Genomic DNA, 20,623 nt, shown 5'->3' on the forward strand with positions numbered 1-20,623 from the left:
TCTCTCAAAATATCCAATTGTCATGGACTAATGACCCGTGGCCCTAACTGGCAAGGCACCCGAGTGCCTTAGCTAGCTGCCGAAGGGCACGGTGTGAAAGCAGAGTGCTCTCTGCCTGACCTGCAGCAGAGCCTCAGCTGTGAACACATAGCCCAGGTCTGAGTGCTGGACAGCTGCAACTCGGTTTAAACAATGGAATTTTAGTAGTTCTGGAGGAGAGAGACATGAGAAGAGAAAACGTCAGAGTGTTTTTGTTTAGGTGTGTTTATGCAGATAAAATTTCCCATGTGACCTCATGCAGATATGAAAATGTATTCTGAAAAATACCTTCCTTGTATTTTTTCTAACTCGCCACTTCAGGCATGTGTACATGCTTCACTGCAAACTGTTTTCTTTATTTTCCTCAACATACCTTGCCTTGATTTGTTAAAATGTTCAGTCATTAATTCTGTAACTTTTGATACTGTGTGAACTACATGAACTTTCTAAAAGTTCTTCTGTAAATCTTGTTATAGATGTAATAAATTTGAAAAATCTCAAAGGATTTGGTAGAAGCACCGCCTTTAACGTTCTGCCCTGCAATTGTAATTGCAGATTCTGAACTTGCCTTGATGTACAATGACTCATCAGTACTGGAGAATCATCACTTAGCTGTGGGCTTCAAGCTGCTGCAGGAAGAAAATTGTGACATTTTCCAGAATCTGACCAAAAAACAGAGGCAGTCATTGAGGAAAATGGTCATTGACATTGTGAGTTATGCTTGAGAATCCCTCTTTCATAGCGCTAGCAAATTGAATAATAAAGCCCAAAGCATTTTGTGATAAATTACTTGTCTCTAGACCCATAACCAATGAAGTTCTATTGTGTCATATCCAAACATGAATCAGTTTCAATAACCATCTATACTTTTTTTAGAAGGTATACAATCCTGCTTCAAGCTGTTTTCTTACTGACACATATGCCATTTCACCATCACACTTAGAAATGTGCTATCAAATTGATGATGAATTCAAGCTGATCAGATAATTCTGAACAATCAATCTGTTATATTCTTAAAGTAACCGAAATGAAAACTTACTATTTTGGACACTAATGATATACAGGACTCAGACTTTTATAGTGTATTCAGACACAGGAGTTATGGGTTCCCCCCAGAACTTTTTATGTATTCAGAGGTTTTTTTATAAAACCAGTAGAATAATTTACATAATACTTTCTGTTCGTTTGTTTGTTTCAAGGTACTTGCAACAGACATGTCTAAGCATATGAATCTATTGGCTGATTTAAAAACCATGGTAGAAACCAAAAAAGTGACCAGTTCTGGTGTCCTACTTCTTGATAACTATTCAGACCGGATTCAGGTAAGAAAATTCATCTGCGAATTGTCACTTGCATCCTTAATAACGTTGGCCTACCCATTCTCCAGCTTGGGTTAATTGACTGTCCATCCTTACACCATGTACTCTGTTAGGTACTGAGTGTCTTTCAGAGAGTGATGAGGTGCTAGAGTACTTTGGCACTAAATGAGGCTTTGGCCTTTCCTTCACAGTATCAGCACTTAATTGGTCTTCCTCTCAAGGATTTTCTGTCCCTTATGCAGGCAGAAGCAGCAGAAGCAAGGTAATTCATGGCTATTACTGGAAGTGTGAAAAACACCCAAGCACATAAAGTTTTTTTGCTGTTTAGAATAAATCTTGCATTACATGTATTTTCAAGATTCTGTTTCACAGTGACCAAAAGTGTGAATGGAAAATGAGCTGGTTTTCTGCAGTGCAATAACACAGCAGCTGTTCAATTTATTTTAGGTTCTTCAGAATATGGTGCACTGTGCAGATCTAAGCAATCCAACCAAGCCACTTCATCTCTACCGTCAGTGGACAGACAGAATAATGGAGGAATTTTTCCGTCAGGGAGATCGGGAAAGAGAAAGGGGAATGGAGATAAGTCCCATGTGTGACAAGCACAATGCATCTGTAGAAAAATCACAGGTAATTAATTTTAGTCGATAGTTAAATAACACGGTATCGCACGTTAACAGAAAAGGATGGTCCACAACCCTGTTTAGATTCATTTCTGAATGCACCATTAATTAATTCAGCTCCTGAGTAGCAAGTGAGGGGAGCTGAGATTTTTACTGTGAAAACATGGTGCGTGGCAGTGTTTGCTGAAGAGATTCCATTGCTGTTGTGACCTGCAATGTAGCATACGTGTCAAAAGAGAGTATGGTACAGCTGCCCATTAGGGTTTCTTTCAAAAGCAGAATTAGATATAAAGCAGCTGTTAGGCTCACTGGGTGCAGTAGAGTTGTTTGTAATGCTGATTTGAACAGTTCATTTGAAAAAAATCCTTTCCAAGTCCTTACCCAATATCCTGAATCAGACTTTTGAAATGTAAAAGACCCTATTTACTACATAAAACAGCATCATTTCCTTTCAGCCACGTTTAAGGGTAATACATCTAGTATCTCATACTAGTGTTATATTTCTCGTACTTTGCATGACTTACAGGCATAGTTGTTTATTTCTGTTGAATAAGAGGTCATACTAATTTTGTATTTGAAACAGGTGGGTTTTATAGACTACATTGTTCATCCTTTGTGGGAGACGTGGGCAGATCTTGTTCACCCAGATGCCCAGGACATCTTAGATACACTGGAGGACAATAGAGAATGGTACCAGAGCACAATCCCTCAAAGTCCCTCTCCTGCACCTGATGGCCAGGAAGAGGGTAGGCAGGGCCAAACTGAAAAATTCCAGTTTGAACTAACACTGGAGGAAGATGGTGAGTCAGACACTGAAAAGGACAGTGGAAGTCAAGTAGAAGAAGACACCAGCTGCAGTGACTCAAAGACACTTTGCACCCAGGATTCAGAATCCACTGAAATTCCTCTTGATGAGCAAGTAGGGGAAGAAGTAGAAGAGGAGGAGAACCACACAGAACCTTGTGTGGTAGAAGACCATTCTCCTCACACGTAACAACCAAGACGCAGTCTTTTGCTCTCTTGCCCTCTCCCTTTCCTTTCCTCTTTCTGTTTGTTTGGTTTTGGGTTTTGTTTTTTTGTTTGTTTTTTAATGTTGGTTTTGGGATTTTTTTGTATTTGTTTTGCGGTTTTTTTGTTGTTTTTTGTTTTGGTTTTTTGTTGGTTTTCTTTTGTTTTGGGGGTTTTTTGTTTGCTTTTGGTTTTCATTTTTTGTAGTTAAGTAATGGTTGCCAAAGGATATGTCATATGCTTCAACCATGGTCACAACTCATTGTCATCTGCCAGGCCGTTTGTTGATAAAAACTGTCGTTGATGACTCAGTTTGGCACTCAGGAATATTGTAGCCAGAATTTTCACCTCCATGGAATCAGAAAGCAGGGGGAAGAACACCCATAAACTACATTTCAATAAGCTTTCCATTTGGCAGATTTGATTAAATAAAGCATATGTTTTCAGAGGAGTACCACCTGCCAACCAAATGCTGGTATGCTTTGATAGTTTTTGAATTCATTGTATTTCACAAGCATTGTATTTTCACAAAGCATTGGATAATGTTCATCTTGAGAGGAAACAGATAGAAAATAAACAGGTTCCTACTGGAAATCAAATGCATGTAAATGGTGGGACACAATATGATTCTGTTACCAATAGGAAGATGAGCTGTAGAAACAGCATAATTTTCTAATTTCAAGTCTTCCTGATACGTGATTGAAAAAAGTGTAACCCAGTGGGTTGCACTAACCTCTGCATTTTGTATAGTATGTAAAAGAGAGATCTTTTGTAGAGCTTACTTTGAATATTAAATGTACTGAGCTATAATATTTGAAGAAAACCGCTTTTAGACTTCATCTGCTACTCTTTTTTTTTTTTTTTTTTTTTTTTTCTCTCCCAAAGAATAACTTGCAAGATTTCAGTACAAATCTGTGCTACACTGGATAAAACTTCTAGGGTTTTTTCCTTTCATTCTGTTTTTTGCACCTTAGAATCTCATGGTAGTATCAAACTGCAAACGTCTATTTTATATATTAGTGAGTTCCATGAATATCTTTTTATGTTACATAAAACTTTTTCAGTATGATAGCTTTTTTGTTTCTTTGGTTTTTTTTACAGTTTTCCTAAACGCATCAGAGGAACTTGTGTTGTGCTTTTGCCCCCGTAGTGGCCTGATCCTGCTCATTCTGTCTTACTACAAGAAGTGGTCTCAGTGAAGCAAACTGGGATTTGCAGGACTAGAGCCCATAAGGAAGGTGGTGAATTGTCATCTTAATACAAAAGCAGCTTTTCTGCTATACTAAAAATTTGTCCCTCTGAAACACGGTTTCCAGACCATTTTTGGCTTGGTGCTGTGGACTCCTAAATCAGAACAGGCTAATATGGAATATTTGTTCTGGCAACAGAAGCATTAGCGTAATATTTCCAATTTTGGCTTTCTTAACTTTTTATCTGTAAGCTATCTAGTTAAGCCATTTGCTAATAGATGTATACAACATAAAAATAATTATTAGCATTATTTGTTCATGTCTTTGTTGCAAGAGGAGCTAGGTCAGTCTTGTCTTCTTGTGTTTTTAAGTAAATGAGCAATGCATCATGAGAGTTGTAGTTTATTCCACATTATTTCAATCTCAGATGTTTTCATCCTTTATCCAGCTTGTGCTGAGGAAATTTGGTCCTGAAAGCTTTTGGAAACTTAACTTGGAAAGTTAAAGGGAGGTAGGAGTAGGTATTTGTCATTTTCCGGTCCTAAGATTGGTCACATGAAAGAAGAAGGAACCTTATTTCCTCCACTTCATTCTTCTTTAAAATTGTAGGTTTGAGTGTAGAAGATGGGGGATAGTTGTCTAGGGAAGCTAGCAGACTCCCACTCTGTAAAATTCTGGTAAAATGACAGAATCAAGATGATTTCTTAACAAAGGAAGATAGCAGCAGCCATTATTTCTGCTTTGGATTAATTTTTTAGTAAATTTGCAGGTATGAATACAGGGGTGTTTTTAAGCATCTGAGATCTAGAATAAAAACATGTTCTAAAATGTTTGGATAAGAATTCAGTGTTTAAATGCATTTTGCATTCTTCTGTATCCAGGTCATAGTTTTCTCTACCTTTAGCCCTCACAGCGCCTTAGCACACAAGGTGCTGGAGGAGGAACGAGAATGAAGAGAACTCATGGGGTTTGGTTTTTTTTTTCAGGTTTTGACTTTTTGTTTGTTTGTTTATTTGTTGTTTGGTTTTGTTCTTAATTTCTTCCTGAACCTGATCCATCTAAAAATCCTTTCAATCCCCAAGAGTGCCTGGAACCTTAATAATGGACAAGCAATATAAATTCCAAAAGAACCAATGGGGACCTGAAGAGGTTTTGTATCTGCACTAATGGAAAGTAAATGAAGAGAATAACACCGTAGTGTGAAATACACACCCATACATGTGGACAATCAAATAATAGAAAACTTTATCATTTCTTAGAGCTGGGGATATAATGCACTGTACAATCTTTTTTTCCTCTTTTGCCAAAGTGTGTTTTTAGCATTGTACACTGCTGTAAAACAATACAATTTACAAGTGGCTTTATGTGTTCTGAGTATTTTTGCCATAAAAAAATGCAGTGAATGGGGATTGAGCGGGCGGGGGGGAAGAAAATTCACCTTGCTTGTAACAGTACACTTTAGCTTGCAAGTTACTGTGCTCGATAATGCTGTATTTGAATTCTTAAATTGTTTTGTGTCATTAAAAAATGATAATGAAAGAATATAGGTAGAGCGAATAGCATTCAGAAGTTCAAAAAACTTGAATGAAATTGATTTTACGGAAAGCTTTGACAATTCTTTTCAAACGCATTATTTATTTGTGCCATGCATTTTTCTCACCAAATGACCTTACCTGTAATACAGTCTTGTTTGTCTCTGTTTACAACCATGTATTTATTGTAATGTACATACTGTAATGTTAATTGTAAATTATCAGTTCTTATAACATCACCCTTGTCAGGGTGGTGTTGCTATATTTGGAAACTCTTGGTGAGAGAATGATTATTGTGTATACATATTCCTTGTACATTTTTTTCTCCTGTAATATATTCAATGTCACCTTAGAGCTTGTTTATGAAAGATTCAAGAAAAGTATAAAATACATAAAGATATATCAATAAAAAAGCTGCAGGTCTTTGGTCCCAGGGCTGTGCCTTAACTTTAAACAATATTTTCTTCTGTTTTGCTGCATTTGAAAGTAAGGTGGCTGTGGGGATAGGGCTGGGCATTTCTACCATATTTTTAGTTACTAACTGATGGGGTTACTCATATGAGCTAATATGCATGATACTTCAATGAGCTTTCATTCATGATTCTAGTGGAAGTTCAAGCTTTTCCAGACTTCTGGCAGTATAACAGTACTGTGTCTCTGATTATCTTCTTGCAGGCTTTCATCAGGGATTATTGCAGCCATTTTTTGCTCATTTAAAAAAAAAAAAAAAAAAAAAAAAAAGCAGCGAGCTGTATTCCAGTACTGAATTGCACTGAAACAGCTTTGGAAAGCATCTGTAATAAACATTTGATTTTAATGCGTATTGGGAAATGGAACCATTAGAATTAAAAAGGTATAACTCATACACTTTTACAATCATCTGCAATATCCATTCTTTATTTAGTGGCACAGATTATCACTATATAAGCAAAATCCATGGAATAGGATAAAAGACAACTTCAATCTTGGAAATGCTTTCCAACACCATTATTAGTGTTGTAAGCAGACAAAGTTTTATTTTATATAGATGTATCTAAGAGGTTGTACAGCTGTGTATAGCATAATGCACTAGATCTACAGGAGAGCGGTAAACCTACCTTTAGATCTTTCAAAAACACTAGTACTAGGTTTGCAGGTTGGACTGAGCATCCCTTGCTGTTTGACTTGTCACAATGCTCAAGAGCACTTAAGAGCTAATATCAGTGTACTTGCCAGAGCAAGGTAAATACCTCTCCTCCATTCCGGTGATGCCCAGCCCTTGTAGCAACGCGACAACTTGGTGAAAGGAGAGATTCAGTTTCAAGGAAAAACAGAGCCTTCTTTTTGACACAAACTGTAGATTTTAGCAGCCCTGGCCCAAAGGAAATTGATTGCTTTTGTTTAAAACGGTATAAAAGGGACACTATAACAACAGAAATCCTGAACATTTTTTTTTTGTTACTGTTCTAATTTGATTTTTCCTTTGGGTGTGTCTTGAGAGTGGCAACTTGTGTGATCATTGCACATGACTATCTTTCACTTGTTTCTTAGCCTCTCTTACAGCCTATGGGATAGTACTGTACATCAATACCTTCATATGAAATTTTATATGCAATGGAAATAAAAGCATGGGTTGGTTCTGCCTAGTTACTGTATTTGATTTTCTTTTGCAAGTTAATTTTTTTTTTACATACATCCCATAGTTGTGACATCTTAAGAGAAAGCATATTTCCAGAATAATTTGATTCCTGTATTTCTGTCATCGTACTGTTTTGCATAGATAATAGAAAATAAATGTGGAGGCAAATCAGAAAAGTCATTGAAATGTGGTATTTCATAAAGAAGTCCAATCCACAAAGGTGTTATACAGTTACACAGAAAGGCGTTCAATCTCAGTTTCCAGGAAATTCTACCATTGGTTTCAGTGGCAAAAGCAGCCTGTCCTGAGAAAATGAAACTTCAGCTTTAAGGAAACCAGAGCCAACATTGCTTAGAAGAGCAATATGCTAGGGTACTACAAAGAAAAAAGGAAAAGAATACCATAGGTAAATATTGACCAGACAATCTCAGCTCTAAATGGGCGATGAAGTTGGTTTTTTAAACACCAGCTGTTGTCTTGAAGAGAAAATGTGATCTTAATGCAGGACCAGCTGTTGAAGTGGCTTTCACGCACACCTCCTTGATCAGCATGAGGATTTTGTTGTCTGGGTGGGTTTGCTTAACTGAAAATAGTTTCTAATTGAATACGAAGAAATTCTGTCATTTTTTTCTTTAAGTCTCTTGGATCCTTCTTTGGGTTTGAGGTTAGTTTGCAAGGAGAAGAATCCTTAGGACTCCTTTTTAACCATACCTTGGTGGCAGAAGAGGCTACCAAGTGCTGTGCTGGGGACATGAAGGATGCTGCACTGAGCACAGGCAGGGCAGCTAAACCAGTTAGTGCCTGTTGCTCCTGGCAGGCTGATCCTCACAAGTTCCAAGTGGCCCTAATGGGAAAAAGTTTGCATACATCATGGCTATTATGAAGGGAAGCAGTAGTCCCAAATTCTTGTTGACAATACTAAAACTTTTTGAGTAAGTAGCTCAGGTACTGCAGATGTGGACCTGGTGAGCCTGAAGCTGGCAGGATTATCCCACCGCTGCCTACGTCCTCTGGCAGTGCTTTGTCAGTCCCTGTGCATGGCAATAATGTGTCAGAATAGGCAAGTTTCAGAGCAAAACCAAAATGGATCTCCTCTTTCACTGCAGCCAGCTGCTGCTGTAGGAGTTGAATGTATTTTTGAACAAATGGGTCCTCTCTTTCCTAATGAGACAAATAGTCTGAATAGCTGCAGCTTCATTTCCTTGATAGCGCTGCTGTATTAAAAACAAAAGTCACACCTGCTAGCACACAGTGTTTACTGGAATGACCAGCCCAGTTTCTCCACCAGCTGTGAATAATTTTCTTAACTTGGGAAGGGGATGGGGGGGGGGGGGGGGGGGGGGGCAGAGCAGCAACAGGGGGACGATGGGGACACGGACCAAAAAAACCAAAACACAGAAGTTCAAAGATGTTATAAAAGCCTTTACTTAATTCAGTTTAATTTAGCCTGCAGCGTAAAGAAAATCTCCAGCTTCCTCCTGTCAAGCTGGTTGAGGGATCTACAACTCAAAGCAGGATAGGAAGTCCAAACCACAATCAGAGCATCTTACTGGGAGCAAAACCTGGGCAGGGAGAAATACCCTCCAGCTAAAATAATCTGATCTCATCAAAGGCAGTCCCGTGGCTTGGATATAGACATTAGAAGAACACAGTTTGATTTTGAGTCTGTCTCAGTTCCCCAGCTACAAAGCTGTGGGGTTTTTTTTCCTTCTTACAAAACAAATATTTTGAGGTCCTTGTTACTCTGGTCGTAAGAAGTAGCTATGTATTCAAGATGGACATTGAGAAAGTAAAAAATTGTTTGATACAATGCAGAGTTTAGCACAGTTTTAAAGACTAAAAATGTGGGATGACTATTTCCGCCAAACAAGTCCTTAGCATGGGAGGAGGAGAATGACAACATCTCATCTGGGTAAACAGCCCTTAGTGAGAGCGAGAGGGGGAAGGCACAGGACGTGTGGCCCCAGGTAGCATTAACTGTCTAGTGCTGATGACCTGTGCAGGCAGCAATTGCAGAACAGAAACTCAGCGGTCACATCGCATGGCTACCTCCAAATGCTGAACTTCTCGCTCCTGCCTGCCCTTACTGTCCTCCTCCAGCACCCATGGAGTTCAGAGACCTACAACATCAGCATCTCTGTTATGCAGTGGAGCCCATTGTTTGTCTGAAGAAGGCTGGAAAAGAAAATGCAAATTATGCCACACATAGTAATCAAAGTACAGTTGGCATGTGTTACAGCAAATGCGTATGAGCCGTCATTACATGGGGCTAGACAGCGTCAGTTAAACACATTTACCAGGTGAGAGACGTATCAAGGAATCAGTGATAGTGTGTGTGAGATGATCCTGTGTTGATGGCAGCTGCAGATAAATGTCCCTTACAAAGCTGTGCCTGTAAGGCACTAAAACCAAAAAAATAATCTTGAGAAGCAGTAAATGGGAGACTATTTAAACAACCTTCAGTATTGGTAAGGGTGTTACTGGAATCACGGTGTTCGGGTTTGGTAGCGATACTTGCAGAAGCAGTTTGTGCGGAAGCAAAAAAATGCAATGAAAAAATAAGTTACCAACCTGGAATCTTGCTGTCTAGTAGGTTTCTAGAAGTATGACCTATTTATCTTACTCAAGAGAAGGTTAAGATATGATTTGGTCATGTGGGGACAGAAACATGATAGTCCCTCAGTCCACTGTTTCGTGTAGCAGGCAAAACCATCTGTTGGCAAAGGAGCCAAATCATTTTAAGCTGATGTGACAAATTCAGGCTCCTGGATGGAGCAGCTGCATCAGCTGTTTTAATTCACTGTTCGTGCTTGTTGGTACCTCACTGGGGACCGGGACCTGGGGAACTGTGACTGTTAGAACTGAGCGATGTGCTGCTGTGAGTGCTGGGAGCCACACACACTGCTTAGTGCCACAGGTCCTACCCTTAAGAGTATTTAATATGTGCAATTCACTTTGGTGTAGCTTTGCCTAAGAATGTGCTGGTCTTTTGTGGCAATGATGGGACGAGGGCATGGGATGAAGGAGAGGGAAGTTCTGTTTGGAAGGGCTTTTTCTGTTACAGTGCTTTTCAAACCATAAAGCAGTAGAGCTATTTATTGCAAAATAGAAAAGTACTTTTTTTGCATGCAAAAAGCTTTCTGTCTCTACTTGTAACAGCTGACTCCGGTCAGCTGATATCCTCATTTAACCTTCTGTGTTGTTCAGCTCCTTCCCCACATGCTTGTAGGAGGGAAACGACACCGCTGGATTTAGGGGTGATGGCAATCACGTCCCTCCTAATGCCAGTGTGGAGTCCTGGTCTTATGAGCATGTAGGGAGGGGAGATGGGCTGCAGCACTCCGACCATTGCATTGTGCTGTTCACAGCAAGGGTTGTGAATCACCCTGTGTTAGCAGCACAGCTTGGCCCTGTTTTCCTCAGCTGAACTGAGACAGTGGCATGTGTGCCTCCCCTCATTTTTTTAAGCTGCACAGCCAGGCTGCCAGTGGGGTGAGGGCATCCAAAAGGAATGGGCTAGTCTGCTTCTTCCTCTTACCCAAAATTATGTTTGGTTTGGGTTGCCTTCGCCTCCAGGTAACTGAGTTTGACAGGGCTGGTCCACTGTGTTGGTCTATGGCTGCATACTGCCAGGGGAGAAGACACCTCTGCCACAGGATGGGATTGGGTGCAGTTCATGGAGCCAGGCTGCTGCTCTCTGCTCTCGCAGCATGAGTAAGCTGTGTACACAGATGTATGTGTGTGTGTGTGTGTGTTTTCATATGTGTCTTTCACTTCCACATACATGAAATGACTTTGCACTTGATGGCCTCACCAGCTTCTGGAGCTTATGCTTCACACGCCACTCTTCCCTTATCCCTAAGGTGGGCAGTTACATCTCTTATACAAGGCTGCAAAGCCTCCCTCCTGCGCTTAGTGCTTAGATGCTCCCATCAACACCAGCTGGAGGGTAGCCTAGCCCCTTCCCTGGTTACTCGCTCTCTGAATGACACCGTACCAAAGTCCCTGCAGGAGGGAGCACTGTACCACTTGCACGGGAGGAAACTCTGCCTGGCTAGTAGGAGAGCACAGTTTGTCAGTTTGTCCAGAGATGTGCCAGAGCACTCTGTTGGGCTACATGGCAATGTGTGGCATGATGGCATCCCACCTGACACACTCCCAGGGACTCCTCAGTGGGAGAACACTTGCCGTAATACAGCCACACATTTTGTGAGTTGTTTATTTTCTGAAGTCCTAAGCTCCCAGCAGACCCTGCCCCTGCACAGGTAGATAAACATGTGGGGCTGTTCTCCTCCAGCTGGCTGTTTATTTTCATGAAACTATTATAAATGTGGTCCTTTAATGTGGGAAAATTTGGCTCATGGGTTCAGAAGTTAGAGGACAGCTGTGTAGACAGCTGGTGTTGGTGCATGGGCTGTGTTTTCTGGTGGTGGCGAGCATGGGGACTCCATTGCTTACAATTAGAAGCCATCCCCTGAACCCCAGAGGAAAAAGCTGCTTTGCCAGAGGTATCATTTCCCTGACAAGGACTGTTCGTCAAAGAGACATGATGGTTTCTGGTGCATCCCAAACACAAAATGAGTGGCAGATGCCCTCCTGGGGGGCTCTGCCTCACCACCCCCCAGCACCAGGCAGTGGCAGGAAGGGGCAAGGTGCCATGTGGAGAGGGGAGAGTCGCAGGGCAGTGAGTGCAGCCCTCCAGTACACTTCCATTTAATTAAAGAAGTTAATGTCTGTATGTAGAAGGACCATACTTAGAATATAGTAGGTGTCACCTGACTTTTTTTTTTTTTTTGGCTAGCATATTTTTTCAGAAGAGTATCTCTGTAACACCTCCGATTTTGCTGAAGGTTACTCATGTAAGCCACCCTCAGGTGCAATTAGCTAATGAGATCTCACTGAAACCTATCAAAAATGTTATGTCTGGGATTGTCCTTAAGTCGAGTATGAAACCTTCAGGGAAACACACAAGGGAGGAAGGAGAAGGGGGAACTCTTTCAAGGAAATTTAGAGAAAAACAGGAAAAAAGTTTGAAAAGGAGATTGTTATAATCTGGCCGAGGGTTTTGACAATTCTTAGCAGAGATACAGCTTCCTGCTGTGTCGTCTGACCTCTGAAGTCCTGCAGTGCTGTGGGCACCTGGGCCATCAAGCTGAAAAGTAGCAGAGGGGCTGGGGGGACTGAGGACAGAGAGGGAGAAATGGGAAGAAACCGAAGAACAAAGCTTCACACCAAGGAACATCTCAACCACAGACAGTCTGCTGCTCTAGTAAGGATTAAAGAGCTACAAATCTCAACCAAAAAAACCCACTGTGATCTAAGGCTGTTACCTACCAGTGTACCAGGCTGCATAGTTGTTCTCTTGCTTGCACAGAGCTGCAGCAGACTTGCCTGGGCCCAGCCAGAATAGCTGCTCATTGCTAAATGCAACCTGTAGGTTAGGGTGCCAGCTGCTCTGAAGTCATTGGAGGGACGGGTACTCTGGAAAACCACCAGTTCCCCAAGGCTGAAATAGACCCCCAAAAGTCTCCCAGGTGGTGTCAGCAGCAGCCACGGTGGGAGGGAAACCTGCTGTGCTCCTGTGGGCTGTCATGAAGCATTGCTGCCCTTACTGCTCCCTTGCTTGGAGCCAGCCAGCACCTCAGGGAGCAGTCTGTAAATTTAAAGGGTATCCTACTTCCCCAAATGGGAGTGGTGTGCTGTGCTGTCTGCTGCAGACTGCAGCCTCAGGTTTGCAATGCACAACAGCACTGCAAGGCCAGGACAGATGTGCTAAGCAGTGTCCCCAGCAGGGCAGGGCCACAGGAGCCGTCCTGTGGGAGCTGTAAGACCAAGGCTGTCTCCTAATGACCTCCTCCACAGTCAGCAATTAGTATTGATGAACACCATTAGTGTTCGGACAATTCATCCATTACACTGTCCAAGCTGGAAAAGCCTTCAGCACCATGACTTGTAACCAGTCATGGTTTGTGGTTTTTTTTCCCTTGCAGGCAGGCAAAGCAACTCTCAAACTCATCCTTTATCAAAGTATTTGATGGCATTTTCCGTTTTTTCCCCAGCAAAGTTCCCTGTGCAACCCCCACCTTCATAAATATTAATACCTGCCAGTGCTTCTCACTGGCCTGCAGCTGTCCAGAAACACTAGTAGGGATGCCCTTTTAAAATATGTTGCAGATCCATTCAACCCTTATATCTGATTCAGGTGGCTTCAATCCTCAGGCTGCCTGCTCTGCTGGGTTTGCCGGTCCCAGTGCTCCACCATCTGTGGATGGTGACGGGGCCCCAGCACTGTCGCCCCGTAGGATGTCTGCGGTGACAGCGCTGGAGCTCGCCTGCTCCAGGCAGGCTGTTTGCACAAGCTGCTAGGTGGGAGGAAGCATGGGGGGTGATGCGGGATGCTTCCCTGGCAGGATGATGGGCTGGCACAAGGCTCTGCACTCGGTAAGTGGCAAAAACCACAACTGAGTGCAATGACGATGTTGTGTGGGGATAAGGGGAGCGGGGGTAGGGGGGTGGCATGGTGAACAGGGTGAGGTTTTGGGCTACTCTTGCTAGCCCCCAGCCAATCTTAAAAACCTGGAGGTTTATTTTCAGGTATGTTCGGACAATTTTCTGCCACCTTTCCGAGTGTTCTGCAGTCCTTGTAGCCACAGCCCTCGCTAGCAGCACTAATGACAGCTTTTTTCCTGGGGAACAGATGTTAGAATTTGGCTGCTTTTAGCAAAAGGTATCCTCATAGTGGTACCCAAGCTTTCCTCTGCTCTCTGGGACTCAGGGAGAAGAGAAATGAAATCCCACTGCCTTCCCTTCCCCTCCAAGCAGCTACCCAGCAGCACACAGCGAGTTCCCTCTGCTTTCTGGGGACAGGTCTTGCACTCATGGGGACCCTCGCTGCAGGGGCACTGCTGGCTACCCTGTGACCCCGAGCTGCACAGCTGGCTGCTGTGCTGCCCACAGGGTGCCACAGAGGGGCGGCTGGGCCAGCCACCAGCTGCCACAATGGTATTTCATGTGTTCATGGCAGATAGAAATGCTGCTTTGGGCACATGCTAACCTCTATGCATACATTTCAGCATACAGCAGTATCTTATTGTGAAAAATAAGTCAATAGGTAGAACAAACCCCTTTGAAACAGGCTTCATATCCCAAACCTCATATTTCATTTCAGGTGTTGCTGTGGGGCTGGTTTCTACATGGCCTGATGGAGTCATGCACAAACCATTCTGCTTCTGATAAACTGAAGTTTCCTCTTAACAGGGTAGAGGTTTGTGCCTAATTTAAACAAAGGGGGATTTGATGGGAGTCCCTAGAAATCCAGCAAATTATTCTGAGAGCATTAGTGAGCGTGGGTATGAAATCACTCCTTGCTCCTTTGTGCTGCTTCAGCTGAACTGCTCCAGTGTTCAGCTTCGTTAATAATTAATACAGTGGATAGGCAGGGCTTGGCTGCATTGTCTTCTGTCACAGCCAAAGAGGAGAGCACACCTGCAGATCCACACAGCAGTGTGTAAGAGAAGCAAACAAAATGTGTGCCATTTGCTGTAGCTAACAGTGGTAGATGAGAAAAGGTAAGTGCACCCATCCAAGGTGCAGTGAAGGTTCCTAAGGAGGGGGAAACAAGTGCCCAATAGAAAACACAACCATGACATCTGCTGCAGGCTCACACAGCAACACAATCATGCTTGTTTGAGGAGAGGGAGGCACAGGGCCTCTGAGGATCCCCTAATTAGCAGGTAAAAATGCCTGTTAATGAGGCAGGTTACAGCAAGATGAAGGACTGCCCATTCCCTGTCTCCACTGCTTGCCTGGCCCCTCCATCTTCCACCTGGGCATCTCTTGGGAAGGCCTGATGGATGGGGCAGAGTGGTGCAGCAGGGAATAATCCTGGCTAAGAAATTATTTCCCAGTGAGCATCTGAGCACAGAAGGTGATGGTGGATGGAGGAATACTGGGAGCACATTTAGGGTAGGGGTAAACTCCAAGTCCAGCAAGTGTTGGGAGAGCAGGACCACAGGTTGCTCACAAAGGAAGGGAAGGACCTCCTGTTGCCATGCTCCTGGGACATGCAGGGAAAAAGTCCTTGGAGGAATGTATACAGGACAGCTGTGTAGAGTAAGGCAGGTCCTGGTGAACAGCCTTGGTGAACAGATTAACAGTGGGCATGGCAGATTGGGGTCCTATTTTAGTCCATTTGTATCTTATTTCATCATCTCTCCTCACCAAGAATAAACTAGCAATTTCCTTTGATACAAAAGAATGTTAATGTTTATTTACTTTGAATGATCATCGATGTCAGGGTGGTGGGTTGGTTTTTGACATCAGCTAATAATCTTTAGTTCAGCGTGGAGTTTGTTGTACATGTCTGTGAGTTAAGGCTTTCCAAAAAGCTTTTACAGTACATAGATCACTATTTTGACAACTACTACCTTAGGAAAGCTTATTTTCAGTGAAAGATGTATGAAATAATGTATACTTGCTGTAAAAAGCATATATATATATATACACACATACACACATCCCTTTTTTACTGGTTGAGAAGCGGAAGTTCTGTGTAGGTGTGTGGGTGAACATGTTTCTCTTCTGGAATTAGTTGCAGAAAAGAGCTGCTCAGCACAGCTCATTAGTGCCTGGGTTAATGAGTCTACCTGGAGCAATTAAAGCAGTTATCAGGAGTGAACATCTGGCTGGGCTGTCTCTAAGAAAGGACCTTCCTTGCAAAAGTGTCAACAAGAAGGAACGTATGCATGTTTATTTACAGCTTCAAGGCAAGGCCTGCAGGCTTTGGCTAAACTCACCTCCACCAGCCATGCAAGCGACAGTAGGGGACTGTGCACTGCTATGGCTGGTCTCACTCCAGCAGCTCTGCTGCAAAGGGGCAGGGAGCTGGGGGGTGAGCACAGACCTGAGCCACCATCCCCCTTGCTCAGGACACAACCAGCAAAATGCACACCGCTTAGAAGCAAAATTTAAGACACTTACGTAGCTAAACAAAAGTAATTATAAACACATATGCATACATGAGCAGACAGGCTAGGATGTTCCTGTGTCATACATGAGGAACGTAGCTCAGACATTCCTTAAAATGGCTCATAATGACAGAACCATGGGGAAATAATGCAGCAGAACTAACTCTGCCTGGACTTTAAAAGTATTTTCATACACTCCATAAATATATTGTGGTGGTCAGGAAAGTTTCAAGGATCAAACAGGTAATGGAATTTTAATGATTAAAATAGACTTTATTTAAAACTCAGTTGAGATGAACAGAGCAAGCTCACAGCCCTGTTGCCTGCGTTTACCCTAGCTGCAGGAGAATTGAGCTGGCCAAGCAGTCACAGAGCTGGTTGTGCAGACTGGAGTGACTGGTAAAGTACTGCCTCATCTTTTTCTTCCCACTTTCCCTCCCCGCAATTTAAATTAAGAGAGAGACCGGAGCAGGTTCTCTGATAAAACCAGACAGAACTGCAGAACTCTGTCATTGTTTATGTCTGGGTTTTATTAATGACAAAGTCACTGGCAATATGACTGTGTCATCACCATATTGCCAGGGTCATCTTTAAAACTACCAAATTAGTCAAAAAATAGAATTTGGCTCATCCTTTGCTCATCTGCAATGGCCAATATGTTTCTTGGATGTCAGTCAGGACCCCATGCAAGCCTGGTGCTTGCTGCAGCATCTGTGGTAAAGGGACTGACATCCCTCTACCACCCCTCTCTTGGGACTCACTGCCACCATTGCTGCTCAAAGCATTGTTTACTTCAACCCTCTTTGGCTCAAATAATGCATGTTAGCTGGAGCACTTTTAATAGCAGAGTGCTTTTTCTGTACCATCAAGCCTTTCCTACAGGCAGAGGGCGAAGGGCTGTCGTTGTGGCTGTGTTAGCAGCATGTTCGTTTTCCTAGGTTCCACACCTTCACCCCCAAACACAGTACCTCCAACCTTCACTCCTTTTCCCGTCAGGCACTGAGAAAGGGATTAAATATCACCTCCTCTTCCAGTAGCTAGGCTATAACAAAATCCCTTCCCCAAAGAAGTGCTCATTCTCTGGGAGGAGGGAAGGGGCTGGAAGAGGCTGCAGACTCAGCCTGCCCCCCGCTTCAAACCAACTTCTCTCACAGCTCTTCCTAACCCACTTCTCAACTGTATTTTAACTGCGGTTCATCAAGTCCATCATGTTTATCACTTATCACACCTTTCCTCTGAGTAAATCCCCACACTCACAATTCTGCTGCACACATGGGTCCTTTCCCTTTAGGCTGGAACATTCAACCACTGTTGTTTTCCCTGGTCCCGTGTGGTTTCTTTCTTTCTACTTTGTATGTCTTCACCTCAACACTCTCACACCTTCCACTTCCTTGGTCAGGCACTGTAAGGGCTGCCTCATCGTACTCTTTTTACTGTTGCTAGGATGGGGCAACTCATCTCTGTCTTACTATGTTGCTTGGAATGGATACCTATAACGAGTGATAAACATAAACAGAAACATAACAGACAAACCTATTCTTGTGGCCCTAAGTCTCCCAGAAACATCCTCCCCAGACATTCCTTCCTGGAAAACATTATTCAACAGCAAGTATTTTCAACCATAAAGTGTATCTTTGACGCTGCATTAGAAATAAACACTTGCAGTATTTATAGGGGAGGATTTTGGCCCCATTCTTCCATCAAAGCATAAGCTGGCTCACTCCAGGTACCAGGAGGTGCAAGGTTCCCTCTGGTGACTCTGGATAAGTAGATACTGAGCCTGTGGGATCCCTGACCTGCCTTCTGTGCCCCTGGGAGAATTACCTCTCCCACAGCATAGTCACCCGCAGGGAACATTGCCCATGACTCAACCATTGCAACGCAAATCCTACCATCATCGATGACACTGCCACCAAAAATGGATTTGTGCAAAGACATGGAAATGTGCTCTGAAATGATTAATGTTTGGATGCCTATTCCCTTCCCCTATTTCTGCAGAGGAAAGGGGCAGGTAGCTTCAAACAGCAGTGATGCTTATCAGAGAATATAGAAGCCAGCCCAGCATCAATGGCATGCTGTCATCACACACTCCTGCCCACCCAGGTGCGTGTAGCTACATTCACGTTGACGCTATCCACAACTCTGTACTGGACGGAGTGGGACAGTTCACTGTGGGTGCACAGAGGCTCTCTGCTGTTCATTGAGCTTGGGGCTGCAGTCCATCAGTACGAGGACACCACCTTGCACTGAAGCACCCAACAGTCTTCTCTGCTGCCTGGAGAACTGCAACCAGAGAAAAAAAGTATGGAAGTAAAAAGTTGAGCTTTTATATATATATATAAATTATAATGATACATATAATTTATATATATATGAATTTATAATTTAAATTTTTATACAAATCTCTCTATACATGTATATAGATTTTTTATATGTATATATATAGGCCAACATCAGTGTAGGAGAAAGGTAAAAACAAAACAAAACAAAAACCAGAAAGAAAAAAAAAAAAAAAAGAAAATACAGCCCAAGCGCCCAGGAATAACTGTGAGATGGCTCAAGGAGGCCCAGAAGTGTCAAAACTAGTCAAGGCTGGTTCTCAGTGCAGAAAAAGCTGTTGGCCCACTTCGAAAGGGATGAAACCTGGGCTCAAGCCTATATTCTCAGCTGTATTTGTTTGATGGGGGCAAGAACGTCTTCTGCCTGCTTTAAAGCTATTTGTGTGTGCCTGGAAGAGGAGTAGGGCAGAGCCTGCTTGGGCCAGGCAGAGGTTTACCACTAACTGCAAAGATAGTTGTTAAATCTAAGGTTACATGACATGCTTCAAAGCCCTGCTTGATCCTGTGTCTCCTCACACCGTATTTGGAGAGATAGCCACAACCAGAAAGAGTTTGAATGGCATATTTTGGGAAAAGAAGAGGTGTTCGTGCTGGCACGATGCCTCAGTATGGACTGTCTGGGTGGGAGCGTGGTTCCTGGCCCCAGTGGCACCAGGAATGTGTTCACTAAGGCAGGTCACTTGGTCTTCCTAGAAGAGCTGTGGGGCAAGGTGGCATCTACAGTCAGAACTGTACACCCTCCAGCCTGGCAAAATGGTCGGTGGACTGAGTCTGAGCAAGTAATTTTTTGTGGGCCCTGAGATAAAATGTAGATGAGGCCAACTGAATAAGGGCAGAGATCACTTCACAGGAGGATTTCAAGTAGAAAACAGAGGCCGCAGAACCAGGGTGGCCTAGAAACAGGGCAGTGGGCTTGGACAGGGGTCTTTGCATTGGAAGGGGAGAGGCCCTACAAGGCACTGGAGAAGTGGAAGAGAGAGAAGGGCACCGTGGTGCAAGCTGGCTTCCTCGAGCTCTTGGAGACAGCTCAGGGCGCTGTGCTATTTCATGGAGGGATGTCCCAACCAAATGAACTTCCTCTGCAGCCTGGGTTCCCCCTGGAGCATGGAATACATGTGCTAGTAGCCAAATTATGGCTGGGTGCCTTAGAGCTAGTCCTGGATATCCTCCCAGAATTTAATTAGAGGCAGCAATGAAAATAGCATGCTGTTCTCCGCTGCTGAAATGAGCAAGGAGCTGCTGAGTCAGAAGAGATCATGCCACCAGGTCTCCAGAACACTCATGACTCTGCAGCAAAACACCTGACACAGAGGAAGATACTCTTGGGAAATCCTGTCTGTGTCTGAAAGGATTCCTTCTGCTGCATAGGAGAAAAAAGAAAAAAAGAAAAAAAAAGGGGGTGGGGAGAGAAAACAGTGTCATAAGACCTATTTTCCTTCAGGGATGTAAAAAGTGATGACTACAAGGCAGCTCTCCCTGCAGCCTGTGCCAGCTACCACCCTGTTAAACAAGTTTGCTGACCTAGATCAGAGTCCATGCATTAGGATGAGAATTGTGCAGCACAGGCCATTGAATAAGTTCTTTGAGGGCATGTGTGTGCTGTGAGCCATAGCTATGCCAGTGCAGCTGCTCCTCCCAGGGAGACGCACACTGTGATATCTGCCCTTCTGTGTTATGGGTGCAGCTGCACAGACTTGCAAGTAGGACACATGGCTTAGGGCCCCACCATTCCCGGCAACTGCCTCGTGCAGAGCCTCGCTGCTCTGTACCCAGCCCAGGCAGCAAGTACACCTCTCTAGGTACCGAATGCCTTGAGGAAAACTCATCTCAACAAGTGAGGGAAGCAGGCTGTGAACCTATCAGTGGGGATCCCACACTGACAGCCAACCCCAGGTGGATTCAGCCTTGACAAATCCCCCATCTCAGTTGTGTGATACGTAAAATACCATGAGTGAATATGCTACCTGAACCAGGCATGTACAAAAGCAC

At 43.4% G+C, this 20,623-nt stretch overlaps 1 protein-coding gene across 5 annotated transcripts in view; it reads left to right on the plus strand.

Annotated features, from left to right (window-relative positions):
- PDE4D (phosphodiesterase 4D) overlaps positions 1-7,336 on the plus strand; it is a 621,455-nt gene extending 614,119 nt beyond the window's left edge. For all 5 annotated transcript variants that reach the window (XM_055790457.1, XM_055790458.1, XM_055790460.1 and 2 more), the window contains 4 exons: positions 595-749; positions 1,239-1,361; positions 1,806-1,988; positions 2,565-7,336. In XM_055790457.1, coding sequence (XP_055646432.1) covers positions 595-749; positions 1,239-1,361; positions 1,806-1,988; positions 2,565-2,975 — 872 coding nt within the window. In that variant the 3' untranslated portion in view covers positions 2,976-7,336. The remainder of the gene's footprint in view (positions 1-594; positions 750-1,238; positions 1,362-1,805; positions 1,989-2,564) is intronic.
- Positions 7,337-20,623: the final 13,287 nt, after the last annotated feature.

The sequence above is a fragment of the Falco peregrinus genome, chromosome Z (assembly GCF_023634155.1).
Source record: "Falco peregrinus isolate bFalPer1 chromosome Z, bFalPer1.pri, whole genome shotgun sequence".
In the NCBI taxonomy this organism is placed as follows: domain Eukaryota; kingdom Metazoa; phylum Chordata; class Aves; order Falconiformes; family Falconidae; genus Falco; species Falco peregrinus.